Source organism: Hemitrygon akajei, chromosome 9 (assembly GCF_048418815.1).
Source record: "Hemitrygon akajei chromosome 9, sHemAka1.3, whole genome shotgun sequence".
Taxonomy (NCBI): Eukaryota; Metazoa; Chordata; class Chondrichthyes; order Myliobatiformes; family Dasyatidae; genus Hemitrygon; species Hemitrygon akajei.
The window spans coordinates 80620292-80648235 of NC_133132.1; the positions used below are offsets into that span (position 1 = coordinate 80620292).

At 41.9% G+C, this 27944-nt stretch overlaps 1 protein-coding gene across 2 annotated transcripts; it reads left to right on the forward strand.

Moving 5' to 3' along the window:
• The first annotated feature begins 7630 nt into the window (after positions 1–7630).
• Positions 7631–27738, forward strand: hmgn3 (high mobility group nucleosomal binding domain 3). Of its 2 annotated transcripts, XM_073056433.1 has the most exons (7): positions 7631–7788; positions 11036–11083; positions 11251–11277; positions 12706–12777; positions 25281–25373; positions 25860–25959; positions 27266–27738. In XM_073056433.1, the coding sequence occupies exons 1-7, from the start codon at positions 7771–7773 to the stop codon at positions 27277–27279; spliced, it is 372 nt and encodes a 123-aa protein (XP_072912534.1). In that variant the 5' UTR covers positions 7631–7770; the 3' UTR covers positions 27280–27738. The 2 variants fall into 2 exon arrangements, with proteins under 2 accessions (XP_072912534.1, XP_072912535.1); XM_073056434.1 differs by lacking the exon at positions 25860–25959 and having other exon boundaries at positions 7632–7788.
• Positions 27739–27944: the final 206 nt, after the last annotated feature.

A 27944-nucleotide genomic window follows, 5' to 3' on the forward strand; every position in this document is an offset into this window, starting at 1 on the left:
TGAATGCTTTCTTGTAAGATTCCACAAACTAAACTATCTCTCAATGTATCATTAAGCCTTTTACCAAACTGACAATGCTTAGACATTCTCTTCAATTCAGCTGCATGTGCTGAAATGGACTCCCCTTACTTTTGATTCCACTTCTGAAACCTAAAGCAATTAAGAATAGTTTGGTTCCAAATGTTCCTATATTACTTTCACAGTATCACCAAAGCTCATTTTGGCTGGTTTGGTTGGAGCAGTTAAACTTCTAAGCAAACTATATGCCTTTAAATCTAATGCATTCTGCAAAATTGGCACTTCCTTATTGCTATTTCATTTGCTTCAAAATACTGCCTAATTTGCTCAGTGTATAAAATCCAGATATCTGTTGCATCAAACACATCTATCTTTCCGAAGTAGCCAGCCATTTCTGCTCTTTTTTTAAAAATGATTATTATCCCCTAGTTTATGAACCAGTCAATTCTTCCATTTACTTCCATTTTTTATAAATTCGATAGTCTTTTCAATAGCAAAGAAAATGTGCTCCTCCAAAGCAGGAAAAGTGGCCACGCTTTTTTTAAAGTCAACAATTTCCCACTGTGCTTTTTCTTAACTTGTATGCTGTGCTTCAACAAGTAAGTAGTCATCCCAGATCCATTTAAAAATACGTTGTCATCTCTGTTATGTTTTCCAACTTCAAAGCATTAAAACTAATTGAAAGCAAAACAAGTAGCCAGGAGATAAATGTGTGTAGTTTAGTTTACTTTTAATGAGGTGTCCAGATATGATTTGGTGGTGTGATAATGTGTGTCATTCATGTACTTCTTGCATATAGCCATGATGAATTATTTAAATGAACAAGAATGCTTAATCAAACTATATATTTACAATATTACTGAAATACTAAATACACAACATCGTGCATATACAATAAAAGTCTATATTTGGCTTTGCTTGATTTTCCAAGCACAAAAGCCAGAGATCGCTTAAGCTATGCGACAAAAAGAAGTTCACACAGATTTAAAATTCTATAAATTGGACTGTGTATCAATCTCATTCCTATATCAAAGATTCTGTGATTGGTAAAATCAGACTCTAAACTGATAACTTACAATGTAAACATTATAAAAATAGTGGGAGTTTATTGATTTGTGTATCTGTACAGTTATATCTCTTTCCTTAAATATCTTACTAAGAATTTTTTTTTCTCTGAGAGATATGTGGTACCACAGCATCATGAAAATGCATTAGTTTGACTTGTTTACACTGAACATCATTTCATAATTATGTACTTGTTCTACAAGTTTATGTATTTTTCTTATAGTCTTTCTCTGTTACATGCACCCCTAATTTATGTGTTACTTGAAAATTTTTCAATATTTCTGATTTAAATCTGGATCTCTTAGATTTGTGGTAAATAACAGTCCACAACACAATCATGCCCTTAGTTCTAATAAAGAAGTTCTAATTCCTGGGCCTTTATACCTCCTTCTGCAATTGGATCCTTGACTTCCTCGCCAGGAGACCAGAAATATATAGTGTGGATCGGAAATAACATCTCCGATGGTTGGATGCATTTTTAGCCCACTAATCTACTTTCTCTAAAGCTATGATTGTGTTTCTAGGCACAACTCAGACACCATCTACAAATTTGCTGACACCACAACTATTGTTGGCAGAATTTCGGATGGTGATGAGGAGGCGTACAAGAGCGAGATTGATCAGTTGGTTGAGTGTACCAACCTTGCACTCAACATCAGTAAGACCAAGGAAATGATTGTGGACTTAAGGATGGAGAAGTTGTGGGAGCACACACCAGTCCTCATTGAAGGATCAGAAGTGGAAAGGGTGAGTAGTTTCAAGTTCTTGGGGGTCAACATCTCTGAGGATCTATGCCGAGCCTAACATATTGATGTAATAACAAAGAAAGCATGACAGCAGCTATATCTCATTAAGAGTTTGAGGAGAATTGTTATTTCACCAAATGGTGCAAGCAAATTCCTTGACATCGCCCCTTCTTTTTATATTGGCTATCTTTCTTTCCAGTCGAAAAGAAGTGTCTCAACCTGAAACATCAACTGTCCATTTCCCTTCGTAAATGCTGTTGAGTTCCTTTAGCTCATTTTTGTGTTGCTGCAAACTGGATTGAATGCAATCAAGATTGCTAAGGGATTCAGGGGTAGACCTCACTGAAGTGTTGTATACAATTAGGTGCTGGTAACTTTTATTCATAGTTTTAAAAAAGGTAGGGAAGAAAAAATATAAGAATTGTCATTAGTCAATGTAATATTGGAAGGTTTTAGAAAATATAGTTGGGGAGAGAAACACCAGCCAGTTGACCAATAAAGATAAATCTGCACAGGTCTTGTAATGAGGCTGTAATTGTAACTGGCAGAGAAATGAAACAAAAGGTTTGTGCTGAATGTAAAAGCAAAATAATCCAGATGCTAGAAATCTGAAATAAAAACAGAAAATGCTGGAAAGCTCAGCAGACCAGATCAATGACCTTTCATGACAACAGTTGTGTTGAATGGCTGTTTTTTATCAGGCTGGAGAAAAATATGCAGTGGCATTCCAGGATTTCATACTGGAGCAGCCCTTTTTGCATTATTCTTTAATGACTTAGATGTAAAGGTGCAGGGTGAGTGTTAGAAATATCCAGACACAATGAAACAGCTTGGTAAATAGAGTGAATTAAAGGAATAGGTTTAAAGAAAACAGTGACCGAAAGGGAACGGGCCAACACATTGCAGATAAGATCCAGTAGTGGAAAGAATGGTAATTCATTTTTAGCAAGAATCAAGAGAGACAATCCATGCAAAAAGGTGCAATATTAAGAGCAGTCAAGAAGTGAATGACACGAGGAGTGTGCAGGAAAATATCTGAGATGACATGACAGGTTAAGAATTCAATCTTGGAAATGGAGTCCAGTAATGATTCTTAAAATTATTTTTCTGTGACAGGATATCATTATTTTTCTCCTCCTTGGTGAAACACAAGACTGTTTCCAGATCATTTCATGTTACTCCAGGAATTCAGCTAGGCAGTTCCACCTTGGGATGCTAAGGATGAAGTCTTCCTACACTGCCATTCTCCCTTTGTAGCACTGTGGGAAAACTTAACTTCCTTTTAATCCCCACCAGTTTCTATTGATGCACCACAGAAAGCATCTAATCTGGATGAATCACAGCTTAGCATAGCATGCTCTACCCGTGACTGCAAAAAATCCGCAGAAACTAGCCTCAGCTCTATGGACTCTGTCTATAGTTCTCACTGCTTCAATATAGCAGCCAGCAGAATTAAAGACACCATCTACCCCAGATATCCTCTCTTCTTTTCTTCCTGCTTCCATTGGACAGAAGATATAAATGCCTGAAAGTACATACCACCAGGTTAGACAACTTCTATCCTGCTAATATAAGGCTGATATGAAATGATCTAGTGTTGGCGCGTAGCCTACTGGGCAAGGCATCAGACTAGTAACCTGAAGGTCACTGGTTTGAGCCTCAGCTGAGGCAGCGTGTTTGTGTCCTTGAGCAAGGCACTTAACAACACATTGCTCTGCGACGTCACCGGTGCCACGCTGTATGGGTCTTAGTGCCCTTCCCTTGGACAACATCGGTGGCGTGGAGAGGGGAAGGCCTGCAGCTTGGGCAACTGCCGGTCTCCCATACAACCCTGCCCAGGCCTGCGCCCTGGGAACTCCAGGCGCAGATCCATGGTCTCTCGAGACCGACGGATGCCACCATGAAATGATCTATCATCTTTGAGCTTATTGTCTACCTGCACTGCACTTTCTCTGTAACTAATAGCTCCTTATTTTGTACTGTGTTACTGTCTCACTTCGTGCTACCTCAATGCAATGTTGTAATGTACTAATCTGTATGGTTCCTTAGTACATGTGACAATAATAACACAATTTACCAGTGTTGCCTTAGGACAGTCTGTCACTGGGCACTTCCAGAATAATGCTAGATGAAGGTGCTTATCGGGTTGGCCTTGTTCTGTATTCCATCCCCACAGGCTCCTTGAGTGCTCCAGTTTCTCACTGCCTGGCCCCTGAAGCTCTCAGTAAAGAAACAGTCCTCCACTCTACACCACAGTGTAACAGTTAGCACATCACTCTACAATACCAGCAATCACCAATCAATGATTACCAATCACCACTGCTATCCGTAAGGAGTTTAAATACTAACTCCTAGCATAGCAGTTAACATGTTTGACAGTGCCAGCGATCCAGGTTCGATTCCTGCTACTGCTGCAAAGGGTTTCTATGTTCTCCCTGTGACTGCATGGTGCTCTGATTTCCACCCACATTCCAAAGACATGCAGGTTAGGATTAGTACATTGTGTGCATGGTATGTTGGTGCCAGAAGCAGGCCAACACCTGTGGGCTACCTCCAGCACATCCTTGAGGCAAATGATGCATTTCACTGTACATTTCGATGCACATGTGACAAATAGAGCGAATCCTCCCTAACCCTCAATGTAATCCCGCTTCCTCATTGTCCACCATCTCTCCACCACACCCATCATCTAATCTGACCATTGGAGTGTTGCTTTTCATTTTGCTGCCCCCTCTCTGATGGTAGCACAGGTTTAATCAGGGCCACAGTCACTGGCTTGTCCTAACTGTCCAATCCAAGATCAGGATGGACTATCAAACGGCAGGATTGAAGTTTACAACAGAGTGGGGAGGTCTATGACCTAAATGCTGATTGGCACCTCGGTGCAATGCCCATCTGCTACATTGTATTAATGCGCTAAAATTTCCACCACATAAGGATGCAAAACCTGCAAGAAGAGAATGTCCAATTTGTATTGATCCCAGTACTGTTAAGGATATATTGGGAAGGAATGAAGGTTTTAGACAGGTTACAGAACAGTTTTATCAGAAGGGATTCATAATTGTGGAGCTGTAACTAAGTTCACAGCCCAGGGTAGCAGGAGTTATTCTCATTGAACAGAGAAGGCCAAGGTAGGGGCAGCTGTTTAAAATCATGAAGTGTTTACAGTAAATAAAATGAAACTATTTCAGTGACAAAATACTAATTAACCACAGCACTCAAAGTAAGAGACAGTGAGGCATAATATTTTACAAAACAAGTGGCCAGAATTTGGAGTACCTGGAATTTGAACACGTGAGGGAGAAGAGGCAGGGGAATGAAATAATTTCTTTGCCCTTCAAAGGAGTCGGTGCATGCTTTGAGGGCCAAGTGACTTCTTTCAATGTGATGTTTCTATTTTACCAGTGTTATTTCTGTCAGTTGAAGAGTTACTTTGATCTGTTCTAACAAATCAACCGGATTTGTTAACTCTTTTTCTCTTTCAATATGTGCTGCCTGACCTGCTGGGTGTTCACTACACTTTCCACTTTTATTTCATAGTTTCAGCATTTATGGGTTTGGGATTTATCGAATAAAAGGTTATCAGGATGATCTCAGGAAAGATGTGTTGGGGCTCTGCAAAGCTGAGCAGTGCAATGCTTGGTTCTGTGCTGAAGACTGCATGTTCTCCCATGTAACTGCTAAAATGACCTTTAAAAATATTGAAAGATTAAAGAGCTTTCATCTTATGTGGTAAGAGAAGCAATCTTGCAAATACTTAAACAAGCTTCTTTCAGTTGAGCGTAACATGGTGAATAAGTAGTTTGCTCAATTGGAATAATGTAATATTAGAGAATATTTTAAATGGCTGCCAACATAATAGAGTACAGCAGGTATTGTCATGTTCCTCATTATTCTTGGTTATTTTCCTCCTTGTATTCAACTTAGTTTGGATGACCCTCATAGTGCTGAAGTGTTGAGGAGACAGTTATTTGGCCTACAACAAGTTATGTTAATTACGAGCATATTAATCAATATGATGAACTACCTGAAATTTACTTTAAAGATGGTGATGGATGTGCAGGCAGCTGACCAGATGAGTTCTATGGCATTTACCTATCTCTACCCCTCATAATTTTGTATACCTTTATCAACCCTCCCCTCATTCTCCTATGCTCCTCAGCATACAGTCCTCACCTAGTCCACCTTTCCCTATAACTTACATCCTCAAGTCCCAGCAATGTCATTGTAATTTTTCTTTGTGTTCTTTCAATCTTATTAATTTCAATCTTTCAATTTGTCCATGCTTACTGAGATACCTGTCTATGCTCATCCAACTTGCCTGTGGCCATAGTCCTCTCGACTTTTCTCCCATTTACCTGTTCAAATAACTTTTAAACACGGTAATTGTACCTGCCTCAAACACCACCTCTAGCAGTTTGTTCCATGTGTCTGCTATTCTCTTGTGAAACCTTACGCCTCAGATACGCAGTGCTGGTCCCTGGATGGGTATTAAATCTTATCACTTCTAATAAGGTTCTACTCAATAGATTATTAACCCGGCCAGACAATAAAATGGAATCTAACCAGCTATCCTTAACATCCAATGATACTCCCTTTGGCAGACCTCCCAGCATCATGATGCTGCCCGACCTGCTGAGTTCAACTAGTACGTCTCCCAGCATCTATGGGGGAAATGAACAGTCGGGCCAGGAGAAGGGTCTCAGCCCCAAACGTCGGCTTGTCATTTCCTTCCTTAGAATGCTGTGTTCCTCAGTGTTTTGTATGCGTGTTACTTCGAAATATCTCCCCTTTTTCCACCACCGCTGGGGCATGGAACACACTCTCCAACAATATTGCAACGTCGCAACACTTACCAGTGTTGCGGGGGAGTTCAGAAATACGGATCACCATCATCCCCTGAAGAGAATTAGGAATGGAGAAAGAATTTCGGGGCGTCGCCAGACACACGCATAGCCGCATACGTGAATAGATCTACTATTTTGCAGCTGGATGTAATCCTACCACAAAAATACACAGCATTGTTAAATTCCTGCGTACTTTATAGGACCTCGTAAAATAAATCTATTTATTTTTACATCTTCCTCCGTTTTTGCTTCGAAATATTTCTTCACATCTTTGTAAACACGTTACATTGTTATGAAAAAAAGTTGCTCCTTAAAGCGCAGAGTTACATTAAATCGATGCTGGCTGTGAATACTTCGGTATAAAGAAAATGTGTCCGTGGTGAAATAATGTGAAGTGAGTGCCTGTTGCCGCCTTAACTTTGCTTTTATGTTAAAAAAAAAGAGGGCGGTTGTCCTACTTGTTTAAACGAAAACAGCTAAATATTACAAGATTCTCGTCAAAAGAGTAGTCCTGCTTGGTGCGCTTTTTTCATTCCCAGAAATACTGATTTATGTACGTGTTTTCAGCATTTGTGCTCTTGTTTCCTATTTGCATAAATCTTGATATTTTTCAAAAAGTGATTCAAAATGACCAACCAGGCAATTGCATCTTTTTCCAGCATTTTGATTGGATGTAAAAATATAATTGCTCCGAGCAGCCACAATGTGTTTAACGACCCAAGTAGACAAGGCGTGTTTCTCTTGGTCCATCTCGCCCTTCATATGATTTTATTTTTCAAATAAATTGCAGTAATTTCAGCAAAAAAAATACTGACAAGTTGTGGAACCAATCCCTAAACTGGACTGAAACTGTACAGCATCCTCGATTTCCTTTCACCAATAGAATCATTAGCCCTGAGTAAGTGGGCAGGACCAAATCAGCGTTCCACCACTCCAGCGCCGACTGCTGGACCTAATTTGCATCTGATCAGCATGATATTATCATCCGATTAGTAAGGTGTTTAGAAATTGATCTGCGCTGCTTGGGACTTGAAACTTGCAACGGTAGCTGTGGAGTGCACCCCATTAACGTATCTCTGCCTAGTGTAGTAATCATGGCCCCTAAAAGGACGGTAAGTTCGATTACATATATTAATTTCTCTCGTAACTGCACTGTGCTTTTACAAGGTGCCTGTATAATTTATAGCACATTTTTTTTGCATTTGTCAAGTGCACAATTTTATATCTTTGCATTTTGAAGTTTCTAAAAACTTTTAAATTTAAAAACTAAAGTGTGGCGTAGTAATTAAATTGCAAACGATTTTGACTCGTCTGGCGTCCTCTTCCCTCCATGATGTTTGAAGCAAATGGGTCTTCTTTCTTCACTTTAGGAAATGCTGAAGCTTAATACCTTACACGTTTCGAGGCGGATTTATTTTTGCACATAGTCTATACAAATAAAAGGACCAAAGGATTTCGTATGTCTGTATTTGATGCATATTTTGATCAGGTGTTTAGTGCGGAGTGTCCCCCCCCCCCCCCCCCCCCTCGAAAGCCAAAGCCATAGCCATGTTTAAAACTAATCTGTGTCTTTGGGCTCTCAGCGGAGCCCGTATGTACCTGTCACTCAGCCCAGCGCGCGTCGCCGCCCTCTGCGCGGTACGTACCTGTCCTCGCTCGGGGCGACGACACTCGCCGCACGGGGACGAGCATCACGGGTTCACGTTTTCGGTCGACCCCTGGAGCAGCAGAACTGGAAATTAGAGATTTAGGTAGGTTTTGAGAAGAGGAGGGTTTGTGATGCGGTGCAATAATGTGACAAGTCCGGATAGAAGCCAGTGTGAAAGTCTGTAAGCTCTGCGAGTCCAGCAGCTTGTAATGTGCTGAGCTGAAGGGTGCTGTGCCCGGAGCTGCTTCATCGGAACAAACTATGGCCTGAGGACCATCTCACCAAAGAGGAAGAATTAAAGGGGTAGGTCAGCAACCGAACGCAGGTAGCCCAATTGGAGAGCGAATCCCCGTTGTAAAAGGGCCAGTGTTGCAGATGGAGATGGAGGATTTAGCCTGAGTTTCTCCGCAGGATATTTTGGGAAGCAGTGTGGGGATGCACATAATAAAATTAGGAATTGTACAAGATGAGGTTGGTGGCATAAAAGGTAAGGACAATATTTTTTAAACTCCTGTTTCTAAGGCGAGAGAAGAACAACTTGAAATGGACTGAATACCATCTTGGGCTGTCAGAACCTGTACGGCATGGAAACTAGAATAGTAGTTCCCAACCTGGGGTCCATGGACCCCCTCGGTTAATGGTAAGGGTCCGTGACTTTAAAAAAGTTAAGAATCCCGATCTAGATTGGAATAGTCCTTAAAGACAGGGGGTCGGAGGAGGTGCATTTGTCTTTCATGTTGGTTGTTAGTTTTTATCACCCAAAATTGATTTTGCGATTTTGATAATAGATTGCATGAATGGGAAGAAAGCTTTTGCAATTTACAGGGAAGCTGATTTGGTTTTCTAGATTGGTGAGTGACAGCAATACAGCCAGTAATGTACTGTGGGGAGTGATGTGAAAGAAGAGAACCAGGGTCCCAAAAAATTGCAGGCATAACTTTGATTCTCCCTGATTCCCAGACCTGTGGAAGGGGACACAACCCAAAGAGTTGCTGTATGCAGTGCGGACAAATTTAGCGATCCGGGAGAACTGGTCAGGTTATTGTTTCGGGGGATCAAGAAGCACATGGCGACCTGTGAAACTGAGTAATCAAAAAGTAATTGGGAGGGATGGAGACTTCCATTATTATTATTTTTTATAACAGCTTGTCATTTTGGGGAGGTTGCTGGACTGCAAACTTGTATCTCTGATATTGGTAACAGTTTACCTGATGTCTTGAGTTGGATGTGCTTGGGAGGGGCAAAGCTCCGGAACAACTGTGAAGGCCACAGGGCTGTGTTGTGCTGTGCTGAAGTTCAGCAGAATTGACGCTGCCTTGTTCATCGATAGCGGGGGCCTTCCAGTCACAAAAGGGTGGGGAGGTAATAATGCAAACTCAGTCAGCACTTTGGGGAGGCCAGCAACACAGAGACATTGCTGGGCAAATCAGAATATTGATAGTGGTGTGGCCTGGCTCCTCTCACAGCCCCAGAGACTTGGGTTCAATCCCCGCCGTTTGCTGTCACTGTCCAGTTTTCACCTTTGCCCAGTAGCCGCGTGAGTCACATCCCTGAACTCCACAGGTTGGTGTGTTAATGGCCACTTTGTGGTGCCCCGATGTATAGGTGAGCGGGTAGAATTGGAGTGGGGGGAGGTGTGGTTTCCAAATGAAAGAATAAAATGATTGATAGTTGGTGCAGACTCCAGGTGGAAGGAATGGTTTCTCTCTGTCTAATAACTGGCAGTGCAAAGAATAATGTGCTGAATTAAGGCAGGCCTGCATTATCGACCACATCTCCATTGTTCCTCATTCTATGCCCTTGTTAAAATTCAAATTCAAGTTTATTGTTGTCTGTGCGTATATACAACTGATCAAAACGATGGTTCTCTGGACAATGGTACACCAATAAAACATATATCACACATAGCACGTAAAATAAAATATTACCATAAATAAGTCAATAAAGTATAATTCAAAGTGCATGTAGTGTGCAGCAAAGGTAACAGTAAATAACTCGCTGTCATAGTGACAGGTTATTCATTCATCTTACAGCCTGGGAGAAGAAACTGTTACTCAGCCTGACAGTCCTCATTCTGATTGTTCCTGATGGTAGTGGGTCAAAGAATTTTTGTGATGGTGGTAGAGATCCTCAACAATACTTTGAACTCTTCGTCTGCAATACTCCCAGTAAATGACACAAATGGGGGGGGGGGGGGGGGGAGAGAGCCCGGTGATCCTTTCGGCAGCTTCTATACCAATGACGCAGCAAGGGACGGTGCTCTGGATGGTGCTCCAGTAGAAAGTCATGGGGATGGGGAGTTTTGCACACCTCAGTCTCCGCAGAAAGTGATGCTGCTGTGGCTCAGGTTAGATCGTCTGTATGTACATACCAAGAAACCTTGTGCTGTTCACTCTCAATGGCAGAGCCATTGCTCACAAGCATCTAGCCTGGCTTAAGTTTCCAATGTTGACAGCCTTTAAGAAAAGAGAATTTTAAGATCTCCAAAGCATCTTGCTCTCTTACAGCTATTCATTACAAAAATACTCTGATGTTTGTCCTTCCAGAATCTAAAGTGGATGATTCTTCACCAATCAGTTTTGCTCAGTCCTTCACAATGTTGTCTACACCCTTTTGTAGCTTTTGTTATCGTAAGGCAAGGAAGAGCATTTTATCTCTTGAGAAATTGGGCAGATTGCAGATTAAAATTAAATACAATATTGTCTTTTTAGGCACCAAGTGATGGTGAACAAAAGCAGGATCCAAAAGCAGTTAAGCAGGTGAGTTTCTTGGTTTAATTTTCAGTTCAGTGTTGCCCTGTTATACAGCTTTATATCTTAGTTGAATTGTAGTTACTTAGCCAAGCAGAGGAATGTTTAATAACAGTGATGTCTTCTCTTGCTAATCTTTTCAATCAAGCTAACAAAATTAAAATTTGTTTTTACAGCTCAGAAGATCCAGTAGATTGGGAAAAGTAAGTTGTTTACAGTCCAGCTATGCTATGAAAATGAAATAAATTGCTTTGTGTGATTTAATATTGGCTATCATCACTACAAGGGTTTTCACTGTTATTGGGAACTACTAGTCCAGTTAGCATTTTGAGTTGTTTTGTTGAATAGCTCTTTGCCGGAATAGTCTTTGGAATTTCATGGACCTGTTCATAATCATTTCCCAACACACGTACGTACATCAGTGAATTTGCCAGTGGAACAATGCTGCATTTGGTGTTTAAAAATAGTGTGATTAACTTTGAGAGCATGCTGATAGAGGAACCTTGCCTAGCTCTAGCATGTCTTTGAACTTGTTTGAATAACTCTCTCACTATCGCAATGTACTGTATGTCCTTTACATTCTGGAAAACTTTACTCTTCCCATCCCAGTCCATGTGTATCTGTAAATAAAACAACAAAAATGTTGCAATCTATCATCAAATGGTATCTTGAAGTTGTATGTACATGGGAATTGTCCACATCCCACTGCTACTGATAGGCAATCTTTTTATTTTAAGATTTTTACTTTTATTGACCTTCCTTTGTGACCTATCACTTATTTTCTTGGTCATTTCTGTCAATTAAGTATTCTTTTTGTTACTTTGCACTTGTTTGCCTCAATCCTACCAGCATCAGTTGTGATTCCTGACCACACAGTATCCATACCCTGGTAAAGTCCATCCTCCTTCCCCTCTAGCTGCAAGTTTCTATGTTCCCCCTTCTTTCTGTTGCCACAGCCATTGAGCATATTTACAAGGAGCGCTGCCGCAAGAAAGCAGCCTCCATCATCAAGGCCCCCTACCATCCAGGCCACGCTCTTGTCTCACTCCTGCCATCGGGAATGAGGTTCAAGAAAACGTTTATTACCTTTCAACCATCAGGCTCCTGAACCAGCATCGGTAACTTCACTCACCTCAACACTGAACTGATTCCACAACCGAAGGATTCACTTTGAAGAACTTTACATCTCAGTTTCTCAGTATTGTTTATTTTTGTATCAGTTTGTTGTTTTCTTTTGCTCATTGGTTGTTGTCAGTGTTAGTAGTTTTTCATTGACTATTTTTATTTCTTTGCTCTACTGTGAATGCCTGCAAGAAAATTAATCTCAAAGATGCAAATAGGGGCATTTAGTATATGTACTTTGATAATAGATTTACATGGAATTTCAGAGCATATACATTGAAATGTAGATGTGGCAAAAAACCACGTTTTAATGTAGCTTGCTCAAATGATATGCAAATGAGAGTAATTTGCACTGTATCAACATCAGATTGGCTACCTTTTTTCAGTAATTCTTTCCAGTGTCCCCCTTCCAGTTTGCAAATGTGTATCACAGAATTACTGGCTGTAAATGTATGCTTGGTATTATTTGACTTGGTATAAATTTGAATAATTTAACCCTTCCATCATAGAATGCTGCTGCTGCTGCGGCCGCTGCTGCTGCTGCTCCCAAGGAAGATGCCAAGCCTCAGAAACGTGCCAGGGTGAGAAATTATGAGATTTTAGTTTTGCACTGATTTTGAAATGTAATAACTTCTGTAACTTTTATACAGAATACTATGTTCAATGAAAATCGTATCCTTACCGATGCTTTACATCTGGCAGCTCCTAATGGCTTCTTCATACACTGAAGACCATAAGACATAAGGAGCTGAATTAGGTTACTCTGTGCATCAAGTCTGCTCTGTCATTCAATCATGGCTGTTTTATTTTCCTTCTCAACACCAGTCTCCAGCCTTCTCCCCATAACCTTTGATCAATGTACTAATCAAGAGCCTATCAGCCTCCACTTTAAATATACCCAATGACATGTCTTCCACAGCTGTCTGTGGCAATAGACAATAGGTGCAGAAGTAGACCATTCAGCCTTTCGAGCCTGCACCGCCATTTTGAGATCATGGCTGATCATCTACTATCAATACCCGGTTCCTGCCTTGTCCCCATATCCCTTGATTCCCCTATCCATAAGATACCTATCTAGCTCCTTGAAAGCATCCAGAGAATTGGCCTCCACTACCTTCTGAGGCAGTGCATTCCAGACCCCCACAACTCTCTGGGAGAAGAAGTTTTTCCTTAACTCTGTCCTAAATGACCTACCCCTTATTCTCAAACCATGCCCTCTGGTACTGGACTCTCCCAGCATCTGGAACATATTTCCTGCCTCTATCTTGTCCAGTCCCTTAATAATCTTATATGTTTCAATCAGATCCCCTCTCAATCTCCTTAATTCCAGCGTGTACAAGCCCAGTCTCTCTAACCTCTCTGCGTAAGACAGTCCTGACATCCCAGGAATTAACCTCGTGAATCTACGCTGCACTTCCTCTACAGCCAGGATGTTCTTCCTTAACCCTGGAGACCAAAACTGTACACAATACTCCAGGTGTGGTCTCACCAGGGCCCTGTACAAATGCAAGAGGATTTCCTTGCTCTTGTACTCAACTTCCTTTGTAATAAAGGCCAACATTCCATTAGCCTTCTTCACTGCCTGCTGCACTTGCTCATTCACCTTCAGTGACTGATGAACAAGGACTCCGAGATCTCTTTGTATTACTCCCTTACCCAACTCTATACCATTCAGATAATAATCTGCCTTCCTGTTCTTACTCCCAAAGTGGATAACCTCACACTTATTCACATTAAACGTCATCTGCCTAGTATCTGCCCACTCACTCAGCCTATCCAAGTCACCCTGAATTCTCCTAACATCCTCATCACATGTCACACTGCCACCCAGCTTAGTATCATCAGCAAATTTGCTGATGTTATTCTCAATGCCTTCATCCTAATCGTTGACGTAAATTGTAAACAGCTGTGGTCCCAATACCGAACCCTGTGGCACCCCACTAGTCACCACCTGCCATTCCGAGAAACAACCATTCACCGCTACCCTTTGCTTTCTATCTGCCAACCAGTTTTCTATCCATGTCAATGTCTTCCCCCCGATGCCCTGAGCTTTGATTTTGCCCACCAATCTCCTATGTGGGACCTTATCAAATGCCTTCTGAAAATTGAGGTACACTGGATCTCCCCCGTCTAATTTCCTGGTTACATCCTCGAAAAACTCCAACAGATTAGTCAAGCATGATTTACCCTTGGTAAATCCATGCTGGCTCGGCCCAATCCTATCACTGCTATCTAGATATGCCACTATTTCATCCTTAATAATGGACTCTAGCATCTTTCCCACCACCGATGTCAGGCTGACAGGTCGATAGTTCTCTGTTTTCTCCCTCCCTCCTTTCTTAAAAAGTGGGATAACATTAGCCATTCTCCAATCCTCAAGGAACTGATCCTGAATCTAAGGAACATTGGAAAATGATTACCAATGCATCCGCAATTTCCAGGGCCACCTCCTTTAGTACCCTAGGATGCAGACCATCTGGACCTGGGGATTTGTCAGCCTTCAGTCCCATCAGTCTACTCATCACCCTTTCCTTCCTAATGTCAATCTGTTTCATTTCCTCTGTTACCCTATGTCCTTGGCCCATCCATACATCTGGGAGATTGCTTGTGTCTTTAGTGAAAACAGATCTAAAGTACTCATTAAATTCTTCTGCCATTTCTCTGTTTCCCATAACAATTTCACCCAATTCATTCTTCTTTGTTCTCGTATAAAGAGTGAGGTTTGTTCCACAACTGTTCACAGTATACATTAACGATCAGGAAGAGGGGACCGAGTGTAGTGTATCTAAATTTGCTGATGATACTAAATTAAGTGGAAAAGCAAATTGTGCAGAAGATACGGAGAGACTGCAGAGAGATATAGATAGGTTAAGTGAGTGGGCAAGGGTCTGACAGATGGAGTACAATGTTGGTAAATACCAGGTCATCCACTTTGGAAGGTAAAATGAAAGAGCAGATTATTATTTAAGTGGTAAAAGATTGCAACACACTGCCATGCATAAGGGAGTGCTTGTGCATAATCATAAAAGGTTGGTTTGCAGGTACAGTAGGCTATCAAGAAGGCAAATGGAATGTTGGCCTTCATCGCTAGATGGATTGAATTTAAGAGCAGGGAGGTTATGCTGCTACTGTGCAGGGTACTGGTGAGGCCATACCTGGAGTACCACGTGAAGTTCTGGTCTCCTTACTTGAAGATATACTGGCTTTAGAGGTGGTGCAGATGAGGTTCACCAGGTTGATTCCACAGATGAGGGGTTAGACTATGAGGAGAGACTGAGTCATCTAGACAGTACTCTCTGGATTTTAGAAGAATGAGAGAGCAGATCTTATAAAAACACATAAAATTATGGAAGGGATAGATGGAGGCAGGAAAGCTGTTTCCACTGGTAGGTTAGACTAGTACTAGGGGACATAGCCTCAAGACTCAGGGGTATAGATTTAGGACAGTGATGAGGAGGAACCGCTTTTCCCAGAGAGTGGTTATTCTGTGAAATTCTCTGCCCAATGAAGCAGTGGAGGCTACTTCAGTAAATATATTTAAGACAAGGTTGGATAGATTTTTGCATAGTAGGGGAATTGAGGGCTATGGGGAAAAGGCAGGTAGGTTGAGGTGAGTCCTTGGCCAGATCGGCCATGATCTTATTGAATGGCAAAGCAGGCTCAACAGGCCAGATGGCCTATTCTTACTCCTATTTCTTATGTAAATTTATTGTGTCTTTTTGTTGTCTCCTGTTATTTAAATTCCTTTGGAGGGTTAAATCAACATCATTGTTGCTCTTTGGTTTGTGAATGTCAAAGAAACAATTAAATTGGTGACAGTGAACCTTCCTGAGAACTCCTGTCTGTCTTGTTGGGTAGTTTGGATTTTTCATCTTTCTTTTATAAGTCCTTTAGTACAGAATAAGCCTCAAGGTAAAATGTTGATGATTCAAACTCATTAACTTTTAATTCAACATGAGTGTTAATTACTCTCTGCAGACTTTAATTGCTTTATAATGTAGAAACTGATACAAAATCAATCTGCAGTTATAGTTACTAAAGATTAAATGTTTGTTTATTTTTACAAGATTAAAATCGGTTTGTGTGGAGTTCAAATCTGTCATTAGCAAATTAAGCGAAGGCAAAGCGTAGGTGGGTGGTTTGCAATCATGATTTTTTTTCATGTCTTGAATTTCTCTTGCCCTTCCCATTTTTTTTACACTCACCAGGAAGAGGGTTTGGGCATTCATAATGAGGTGCAGGAGCTTTTCATAGTGGGAGAATATTGATTGCTTTAGAATCCTATATGTTATGAGATTTTTTTTATTTGTGCATAGAGCTTTAGAATGTGAAGTGAGTGGCAAAATTAAATGCTTGCAAATCAATATTCATTTCACAGTTAGGATCTTGGTATTCAGCTCTGTCAACCTTTTAAAGCAGATGATAAGGTCCAGTGGCAGTGATCTGCCAAGATAATAATCACTACATATTAGTGGGCTGTTTCTATTCAAAAAAGATTCAGAGTGGATTTAATAAAAATGAAGGTTCTTCTCAGTTTGTATGTGTCCGTAGTGAAAGCATAAACTCTCATGATTTTTGTTTCAAAATAAAAAGGAAAATAGCGAATGTCAGAAAAAAAAGTTTGAGGTAAAATAAGTGTGAATGTGTATGTGTGTGGATAAACACATTAGGTATAAGCACGGAACCTGTACTCTGGAGTTTACAAGAATGAAGAGGATCTCAATAAAACCTATTGAAGTATAGAAAGGCCTAGATAGAGTCGGTGTGAAGAGGATGTTTCTTAAAGTCCTCTTTTGGAAGAGGACAGCGAGGCTGAGAAGAAGTGCGGCGGCGGCCATTTTCAAATTGCTTCTCAGATCGGAGTTCTGAGAGGCGGGACTGCGCAGGCGCGTGAAGGAGGCCTGGGAAGGAGGGAAGATATAAAAAGGAGAGAAGGAGTGAGGCAGTTCTCTTTTGGAAGAGGACAGCGAGGCTGAGAAGAAGTGCGGCGGCGGCCATTTTCAAATTGCTTCTCAGATCGGAGTTCTGAGAGGCGGGACTGCGCAGGCGCGTGAAGGAGGCCTGGGAAGGAGGGAAGATATAAAAAGGAGAGAAGGAGTGAGGCAGTTCTCTTTTGGAAGAGGACAGCGAGGCTGAGAAGAAGTGCGGCGGCGGCCATTTTCAAATTGCTTCTCAGATCGGAGTTCTGAGAGGCGGGACTGCGCAGGCGCGTGAAGGAGGCCTGGGAAGGAGGGAAGATATAAAAAGAACGCAGCCTTAAGCAGCGGGCAGCTTCGTTTGCGGGCAGCGGAGTGAGTCGGGAGCAGAGTGTAGGGCTTGGGCTCAGAGGGCTTAGGCGGAAGAGGGCACAGTAGGCTTATCTTTTAGTTCTTGTTATTTTCAGTTATTCGGGAGGTATGAGTGTGAGGGCAGCTTGTTGTTCTCGGTGTCGGATGTGGGAGATCCTGGAGTCTCCGAGCCTCCCGGACGTCCACATCTGCGCCAGGTGCGCCGAACTGCAGCTCCTGAGGGACCGAATTAGGGAACTGGAGCTGCAGCTCGATGACCTTCGCCTGGTCAGGGAGAGTGAGGAGGTGATAGAGAGGAGTTACAGGCAGGTGGTCACTCCGGGGCCACGGGAGGCAGATAGGTGGGTCACGATCAGGAAGGGGAAGGGGCAGGTACTAGAGAGTACCCCAGTGGCTGTACCCCTTGACAATAAGTACTCATGTTTGAGTACTGTTGGGGGGGACAGCCTACCTGGAGGAAGTGACAGTGGCCAGGCCTCCGGCACAGAGGACGGCCCTGTAGCTCAGAAGGGTAGGGATAGAAGAAAGAGGACCATAGTAATAGGGGACTCGATAGTCAGGGGTTCAGACAGGCGGTTCTGTGGAGGTGATCGGGAGTCCCGGATGGTAGTTTGCCTCCCTGGTGCCAGGGTCCGGGACGTTTCTGATCGCGTCCAAGATATCCTGAAGTGGGAGGGTGAGGAGCCAGAGGTCGTGGTACATGTAGGTACCAATGACATAGGTAGGAAAGGGGAAGAGGTCCTGAAACGAGAGTATAGGGAGTTAGGAAGGCAGTTAAGAAGAAGGACCGCAAAGGTAGTAATCTCGGGATTACTGCCTGTACCACGCGACAGTGAGAGTAGGAATGGAATTAGGTGGAGGATGAATGCGTGGTTGAGGGATTGGAGCAGGGGGCAGGGATTCAAGTTTCTGGATCATTGGGACCTCTTCTGGGGCAGGCGTGACCTGTTCAAGAAGGACGGGTTACACTTGAATCCTGGGGGGACCAATATCCTAGCGGGGAGGTTTGCTAGGGCTACGGGGCAGACTTTAAACTAGTAAGATGGGGGGGCGGAAATCAATTTGAGGAAACTATGGGAGAGGAGGTTAGTTCACCAGTAGAGCAAGTAAGTAGACCGTGTGTGAGGGAGGACAGGCAGGTGATGGAGGAGGGATGCGCTCAGCCCGAAGTTGTAGGGGAGAAGAAAGAAAAGGATAATAAATTTGAATGCATTGCTAGGGATGAAAAGAGAGGAGGAGGTGGAGAGTATCTTAAATGTATCTATTTTAATGCTAGGAGCATTGTAAGAAAGGTGGATGAGCTTAAAGTGTGGATTGATACATGGAATTATGATGTTGTAGCTATTAGTGAAACATGGTTGCAGGAAGGGTGTGATTGGCAACTAAATATTCCTGGATTTAGTTGCTTCAGGTGTGATAGAGTAGGAGGGGCCAGAGGAGGAGGTGTTGCATTGCTTGTCCGAGAAAATCTTATGGCGGTGCTTTGGAAGGATAGATTACAGAGCTCCTCTAGGGAGGCTATTTGGGTGGAATTGAGGAATGGGAAAGGTGTAGTAACACTGATAGGAGTGTATTATAGGCCACCTAATGGGGAGCGTGAGTTGGAAGAGCAAATGTGTAAGGAGATAGCAGATATTTGTAGTAAACACAAGGTGGTGATTGTGGGAGATTTTAATTTTCCACACATAGATTGGGAAGCTCATTCTGTAAAAGGGCTGGATGGTTTAGAGTTTGTGAAATGTGTGCAGGATAGCTTTTTGCAACAATACATAGAAGTACCGACTAGAGATGGGGCAGTGTTGGATCTCCTGTTAGGGAATGCGATAGGTCAGCTGACAGATGTATGTGTTGGGGAGCACTTCGGGTCCAGTGATCACAATAGCATTAGCTTCAATATAATTATGGAGAAGGACAGGACTGGACCTAGAGTTGAGATTTTTGATTGGAGAAAGGCTAACTTTGAGGAGATGCGCAGGGATTTAGAGAGAGTGGAATGGGTCAAGTTGTTTTATGGAAAGGATGTAATAGAGAAATGGAGGTCATTTAAGGGTGAAATTATGAGGGTACAGAATCTTTATGTTCCTGTTCGGTTGAAAGGAAAGATTAAAGGTTTGAAAGCGCCATGGTTTTCAAGGGATATTAGAAACTTGGTTCGAAAAAAGAGGGATGTCTACAATAGATATAGGCAGCATGGAGTAAAGGAATTGCTCGAGGAATATAAAGAATGTAAAAGGAAACTTAAGAAAGAGATTAGAAAAGCTAAAAGAAGTTACGAGTTTGGTTTGGCAAATAAGGTGGAAGTAAATCCGAAAGGCTTCTACAGTTATATTAAAAGCAAGAGGATAGTGAGGGATAAAATTGGTCCCTTAGAGAATCAGGGTGGTCAGCTATGTGTGGAGCCGAGGGAGATGGGAGAGATTTTGAACGATTTCTTCTCTTCGGTATTCACTAAGGAGAAGGATATCGAATGGTGTAAGGTGTGGGAAACAAGTAAGGAAGTTATGGAACCTATGACAATTAAAGAGGTGGAAGTACTGGCGCTTTTAAGAAATTTAAAAGTGGATAAATCTCCGGGTCCTGACCGGATATTCCCCAGGACCTTGAGGGAAGTTTGTGTAGAGATAGCAGGAGCTCTGACGGAGATCTTTCAGATGTCATTAGAAACAGGGATTGTGCCGGAGGATTGGCGTATTGCTCATGTGGTTCCATTGTTTAAAAAGGGTTCTAGAAGTAAGCCTGGCAATTATAGACCTGTCAGTTTGACATCAGTGGTGGGTAAATTAATGGAAAGTATTCTTAGAGATAGTATTTATAATTATCTGGATAGACAGGATCTGATTAGGAGTAGCCAGCATGGATTTGTGCGTGGAAGGTCATGTTTGACAAACCTTATTGAATTTTTTGAAGTAGTTACGAGGAATGTTGACGAGGGTAAGGCAGTGGATGTAGTCTATATGGACTTCAGCAAGGCCTTTGACAAAGTTCCACATGGAAGGTTAGTTAAGAAGGTTCAGTCGTTAGGTATTAGTGCTGGAGTAATAAAATGGATTCAACAGTGGCTAGATGGGAGATGCCAGAGAGTAGTGGTGGATAATTGTTTATCGGGATGGAGGCCGGTGACTAGCGGGGTGCCTCAGGGATCTGTTTTGGGCCCAATGTTGTTTGTAATATACATAAATGATCTGGATGATGGGGTGGTAAATTGGATTAGTAAGTATGCTGATGATACTAAGGTAGGAGGTGTTGTGGATAATGAGGTGGGTTTTCAAAGCTTGCAGGGAGATTTATGCCGGTTAGAAGAATGGGCTGAACGTTGGCAGATGGAGTTTAATGCTGAGAAGTGTGAGGTTCTACATTTTGGCAGGAATAATCCAAATAGAACATACAGGGTAAATGGTAGGGCATTGAGGAATGCAGTGGAACAGAGAGATCTAGGAATAACAGTGCATAGTTCCCTGAAGGTGGAGTCTCATGTAGATAGGGTGGTGAAGAAGGCTTTTGGAACGCTGGCCTTTATAAATCAGAGCATTGAGTACAGAAGTTGGGATGTAATGTTAAAATTGTACAAGGCATTGGTAAGGCCAAATTTGGAATATTGTGTACAGTTCTGGTCACCGAATTATAGGAAAGATATCAATAAATTAGAGAGAGTGCAGAGACGATTTACTAGGATGTTACCAGGGTTTCAGCACTTAAGTTACAGAGAAAGGTTGAACAAGTTAGGTCTCTATTCATTGGAGCGTAGAAGGTTGAGGGGGGATTTGATCGAGGTATTTAAAATGTTGAGAGGGATAGATAGAGTTGACGTGAATAGGCTGTTTCCATTGAGAGTAGGGGAGATTCAAACGAGAGGACATGATTTGAGAGTTAGGGGGCAAAAGTTTAAGGGAAACACGAGGGGGTATTTCTTTACTCAGAGAGTGATAGCTGTGTGGAATGAGCTTCCTGTAGAAGTAGTAGAGGCCAGATCAGTTGTGTCATTTAAGGTAAAATTGGATAGGTATATGGATAGGAAAGGAGTGGAGGGTTATGGGCTGAGTGCGGGTAGGTGGGACTAGGTGAGATTAAGAGTTCGGCACGGACTAGGAGGGCCGGAATGGCCTGTTTCCGTGCTGTGATTGTTATATGGTTATATGGTTATATGGTTAAAGTGGGGAGTCTAGAACCAGAGAACAGTGCCTTGGAACACAGAGACATCCCTTTAGAACAGAGATGAGGAGGGATTTCTTTAGCCAGAAGATGGTGAGTCTGTAGAATTCATTGCCAAACATAGCTGTGGAGTCCAAGTCGTTGGGTCATTTAAAGTGGAGATTGATAAGTTCTTGGATAGTCAGGGCATCACAGGTTAGAGGGAGAAGGCAGGGGAATGAGATTGAGGGATAATAAAGCTGACATAATGGAATGGCTGAGCAAAGTCAATGGGCCATATGGTGTAATTCTGCACCTGCATAAGAGCATAAAAGTTGAAGCCTTCGAAAGCCATTGATACAGAACTGCTGCAGGACAGTTGAAGCAATAAAATATGTTGAGCTATGAACAACGTGCTGGAGGTACAGAGGGAGGAAAGAAATTGCCAATGGTTCCGGTCACCATGAACAGAGAGTGGAGAGGTGAGTTGGCCAACAGAGAGAGGAGAAGAGGAATGGTGAGACTGTTCCAAGGAGGGGAATGAGGTGGCAGACAGGCAGGGGAGGTGACCAGAGCTGCACTTTGAAGAAGTTGGCAGGTGAACGACAGACAGATCTTGCGACATTTTTAAAAAAGACAATAACAACTTCGGCCACGTAGATGCAGCTGTGTCTGGGCACACTGCCATCTTACCGGATGTAAGGGGGACAAAAAGTGGGGGCGATTGGCGGTGGGTGGTTAGGGGAATTTATCTCAACTAGGAAAAGTAAGTACTCATGTTTGAGTACTGTTGGGGGGGGGACAGCCTGCCTGGAGGAAGTGACAGTGGCCGGGCCTCCGGCACAGAGGACGGCCCTGTAGCTCAGAAGGGTAGGGATAGAAGAAAGAGGACTATAGTAATAGGGGACTCGATAGTCAGGGGTTCAGACAGGCGGTTCTGTGGAGGTGATCGGATGGTAGTTTGCCTCCCTGGTGCCAGGGTTCGGTACTTTTCTGATCGCGTCCAAGATATCCTGAAGTGGGAGGGCGAGGAGCCAGAGGTCGTGGTACATGTAGGTACCAATGACATAGGTAGGAAAGGGGAAGAGGTCCTGAAACGAGAGTATAGGGAGTTAGGAAGGCAGTTAAGAAGAAGGACCGCAAAGGTAGTAATCTCGGGATTACTGCCTGTGCCACACGACAGTGAGAGTAGGAATGGAATTAGGTGGAGGATGAATGCGTGGCTGAGGGATTGGAGCAGGGGGCAGGGATTCAAGTTTCTGGATCATTGGGACCTCTTCTGGGGCAGGCGTGACCTGTTCAAGAAGGACGGGTTACACTTAAATCCTGGGGGGACCAATATCCTAGCGGGGAGGTTTGCTAGGGCTACAGGGCAGACTTTAAACTAGTAAGATGGGGGGGGGGGGGGGGCGGGAATCAATTTGAGGAAACTATGGGAGAGGAGGTTAGTTCACCAGTAGATCAAGTAAGTAGACAGTGTGTGAGGGAGGAAAGGCAGGTGATGGAGAAGGGATGCGCTCAGCCCGAAGATGTAGGGGAGAAGAAAGAAAAGGATAATAAATTTGAATGCATTGTTATGGATGAAAAGAGAGGAGGAGGTGGAGAGTATCTTAAATGTATCTATTTTAATGCTAGGAGCATTGTAAGAAAGGTGGATGAGCTTGAAGCGTGGATTGATACCTGGTATTATGATGTTGTAGCTATTAGTGAAACATGGTTGCAGGAAGGGTGTGATTGGCAACTAAATATTCCTGGATTTAGTTGCTTCAGGTGTGATAGAGTAGGAGGGGCTAGAGGAGGAGGTGTTGCATTGCTTGTCCGAGAAAATCTTATGGCGGTGCTTTGGAAGGATAGATTAGAGAGCTCCTCTAGGGAGGCTATTTGGGTGGAATTGAGGAATGGGAAAAGTGTAGTAACACTGATAGGAGTGTATTATAGGCCACCTAATGGGGAGTGTGAGTTGGAAGAGCAAATGTGTAAGGAGATAGCAGATGTAGTAAACACAAGGTGGTGATTGTGGGAGATTTTAATTTTCCACACATAGATTGGGAAGCTCATTCTGTAAAAGGGCTGGATGGTTTAGAGTTTGTGAAATGTGTGCAAGATAGTTTTTTGCAACAATACGTAGAAGTACCGACTAGAGATGGGGCAGTGTTGGATCTCCTGTTAGGGAATACGATAGGTCAGCTGACCGATGTATGTGTTGGGGAGCACTTCGGGTCCAGTGATCACAATAGCATTAGCTTCAATATAATTATGGAGAAGGACAGGACTGGACCTAGAGTTGAGATTTTTGATTGGAGAAAGGCTAACTTTGAGGAGATGCGCAGGGATTTAGAGAGAGAGGATTGGGTCAAGTTGTTTTATGGGAAGGATGTAATAGAGAAATGGAGGTCATTTAAGGGTGAAATTATGAGGGTACAGAATCTTTATGTTCCTGTTAGGTTGAAAGGAAAGGTTAAAGGTTTGAAAGCGCCATGGTTTTCAAGGGATATTAGAAACTTGGTTCGGAAAAAGAGGAATGTCTACAATAGATATAGGCAGCATGGAGTAAAGGAATTGCTCGAGGAATATAAAGAATGTAAAAGGAATCTTAAGAAAGAGATTAGAAAAGCTAAAAGAAGATACGAGTTTGGTTTGGCAAATAAGGTGGAAGTAAATCCGAAAGGTTTCTACAGTTATATTAAAAGCAAGAGGATAGTGAGGGATAAAATTGGTCCCTTAGAGAATCAGGGTGGTCAGCTATGTGTGGAGCCGAGGGAGATGGGAGAGATTTTGAAAGATTTCTTCTCTTCGGTATTCACTAAGGAGAAGGATATTGAATTGTGTAAGGTGTGGGAAACAAGTAAGGAAGTTATGGAACCTATGACAATTAAAGAGGTGGAAGTACTGGCGCTGTTAAGAAATTTAAAAGTGGATAAATCTCCGGGTCCTGACAGGATATTCCCCAGGACCTTGAGGGAAGTTTGTGTAGAGATAGCAGGAGCTCTGACGGAGATCTTTCAGATGTCATTAGAAACGGGGATTGTGCCGGAGGATTGGCGTATTGCTCATGTGGTTCCATTGTTTAAAAAGGGTTCTAGAAGTAAGCCTAGCAATTATAGACCTGTCAGTTTGACATCAGTGGTGGGTAAATTAATGGAAAGTATTCTTCGAGATAGTATTTATAATTATCTGGATAGACAGGATCTGATTAGGAGTAGCCAGCATTCATGTCATTCACTTGTCACAGCCTTCCAACACCATCCTCACTCACCTCTACATGGCTCTATCTGCCTGTCATTTCACCTCCTCCTCACTCTGCCAATTGCCTCAGAATCCTTTCTTGCCCTACCCCTTCTCTTTATGCTGGTCACCTTGCTTCTCCGGTCTCGGGCCTGGTGCAGGTTTTCAACCCGGAACATTGGCAACTTCTTTCCCTCCCATGGCCCACTGAGATCTGCCGGCACTCTGTTGCTCCAGTTTCCAGTGTCTGCAGACTCTGTGCATCATCTTGAGCTACTTGTGCTGTATGGGCCTACAATTTGTGCAAAACATGGCAGTAGTTTTGAAAAATATAACACTGCAGGTACTGGAAGTCTGAGTCATGAATTCAGTATTCCCCATGTAGTAAAATTACTGTTTAGTTTCTTGTGTATTATACTGTCTGGACTCTTGTTTTTCTGTAGAAGACTTCTCCAAAACCAAAGAAACAGTCCAAAGAGAAGATAACTAAGGAAGAAGCTGCATCTGCTCAAAATGGTGAAACAAAAGCTGAAAAGGTAAAATTTGCATCTAAAAAGGGGAAAGAAACTATATTAAAACAGAACACGAGTCTAGAAGAATGAGGGGGAAATCTCATTGAAACCTATCGAATATTTAAAGACCTAGATAGAATGGAGTGGAGAGGATGTTTCCTGTAGTAGGGAAGTCTAGGACTAGGGGGCACACCCTCAGAATAGAAGGATGTCCCCTTGGAAAAGAGATGAAAAGAGATATCTTTCACCAGAGGGGGGTGTATCTGTGGAATTCATTGGCTCAGACAACTGTGGAGGCCAAGTCATTGGGTATATTTAAAGTGGAGGTTGATAGGTTCTTGATTAGTAAGGGCATCAAAAGTTACGAGGAGAAGGGGGGGACAATAAACCAGCCATGATGCAATGGCAGAGCAGATTTGATGGGCTGAATGGCCTTATTCTTCTATGTCTTGTGGTGTTATGGAATTTTGATTGCATGCTCAGTTGTTTTCTACTCAACACTTGTTGCAGATCCATGTTTCTCGATCCTCTGTTAGCGTGACATCAGCTAGAAGTATCCCACCCAGCTCCCTATCAGTGAAAGGACAGATTAAGCATGTGACAGTTAAGGGTACGATGGTATAAAAAAATCTGCAGTGTATATATAACTGTGTGCTGTGGTTGCTTGGTTGTTACTAAAACTAAAGAGTTCCCTCGTGCTAAAGTTAAGATTTTGAGTGCAGTGCTCCTCTCATTTTCAGTATTTTGCTAGATGTGTACATTTGCAATCATTTGTCGTAATTGTATCTCTAGTAATTTTATCTATGGAACAAGTAATTTAGTTTTGTTGGGTAGCAAATAATGGTTCAAGTAAGCAGTGGCTTGCGTATTATACTGAATTCTGATGGATGAACAAGCAATTCATAGCTTTCTGTCTAGAACTTGAATGCATTCCTGCCTTGCAAGTCACCTATTTGAGATTAACAGTCCAGTTTCAGTGTACAGCCACATTAAAGACTATTTTTAAATAGTAAAACAAATATCTTAAACCATGCTGAGCTTTTCACTTTTATAAATTGCAAAATATGAAGTTAGAACACCTTAAGATAGCTAAACAAAAACCAAATCCTGAAAACCCTGTATGCAACGGTTATTCCATAATATAGCTGATTCAATAAATTTATATTCATAATTGGCTTAGTTATTTATTTATGCGATAGTAGTATGCATCTTGCTTTGAGAGGAATCCTGTGATCTAGTTAATTGGGTATCTTGACATTCTAAGTCTTACTTTAAAATATCTTTATGTGGCATAAAAATCAACAGCAGGAGTGTTTACGATGCAGATTTTCAGCTTCATGGAGCAGGACAGAAGTAGTTTTCTTTGTTGCTCAATTCTGTTTCTGCCAAGCTCCATTTCCTAGCAGATAATATAGCTTGGCAGCTGAGAAACAGCCCGAGCAGTCCATGCCAATTTATGGCCTACTATAGTGTGCTATTTAACATTGCAGATACCATGCTGAACTCCATGAAAATAGCTAAAACCAAACCCTACATTATAGAGGAGAAGGTGGGGGGGGGGGGGGGGGCAGATACTTCGAAAACAATTTGTTGCAATTTTTCTGTAATATGTCATTTGTCTCTGCATCAAATAATGTTATAAATCACTATTTTTAAATTTTCATCACACAGAAACTGAGAGACTGTATTTTACTGTGTACCTCAATTTTTTGAGAATTCTGTAAGAGTGAATGACAGTAATGGAGCGTTAACTATACTTAAGTAACTTAAATAGATGAATCCACCATCTTTTATAATGTATGAATGTGCACCATGTTTAAAATAATGAGTTAGTTCAGCTAACTAAAAAGGATAGTTAATAGTGAATCTGACTGGTTGAATTTGTGATTGTCTCATCAAACTATTGCTGTTTCTAGGAACAGAAAACTGAGCCTGCCAATGATCAGAATGACTGAGAAACCTACCACCATCTTCAAAGAATTTTGTGTACCTCCTTGTAGAATTGAAAATATTTTTTATCAAGTATTTTGTAAATACAATTATTTTTAGGATTAGTTGTAACTTTTTAGTCTATGTAGGCTGATATACATTAAGAAAATAAGGACATTTGAGACTTCGTACACTAACTAAAAGACAACAGTTTTCTAATTGGAAAATTTTTTGACTCATTAACGTGCTTTTTCCTGGAAAAAATTTGGATGGGTTGTTGGGCTTTAGTTGTTTGAAATGGTTACTTTAAATGTGGTATTAAAAAGTGGAGATGTAATCTTGGTTTCTGTTTTTGAATTTGTTTTATATAAAGCAATAACTGAATGGTGATGTGTGTTGAACTTGATGTGATTATCTGCTTGTCCGATTTGAAATAAACCATTCTCCTATTTACTACAAAGTTAGTGTTTAACAGAGTTTATGTTATCCGGACATTTTACTTGCATCAAGCATTACTTATTATATTGCTGACTTGCACTGATGTGTATTTATAGTTTTTGAAAGTTATATTGTTAATAATAGTTTGTTGTTTAAAATCACTGTCGTTTGACCATAGGCCATGCTGATTTGGCAGGAAATGGTGCAAGAGGCTGTAAAGAAAAACTG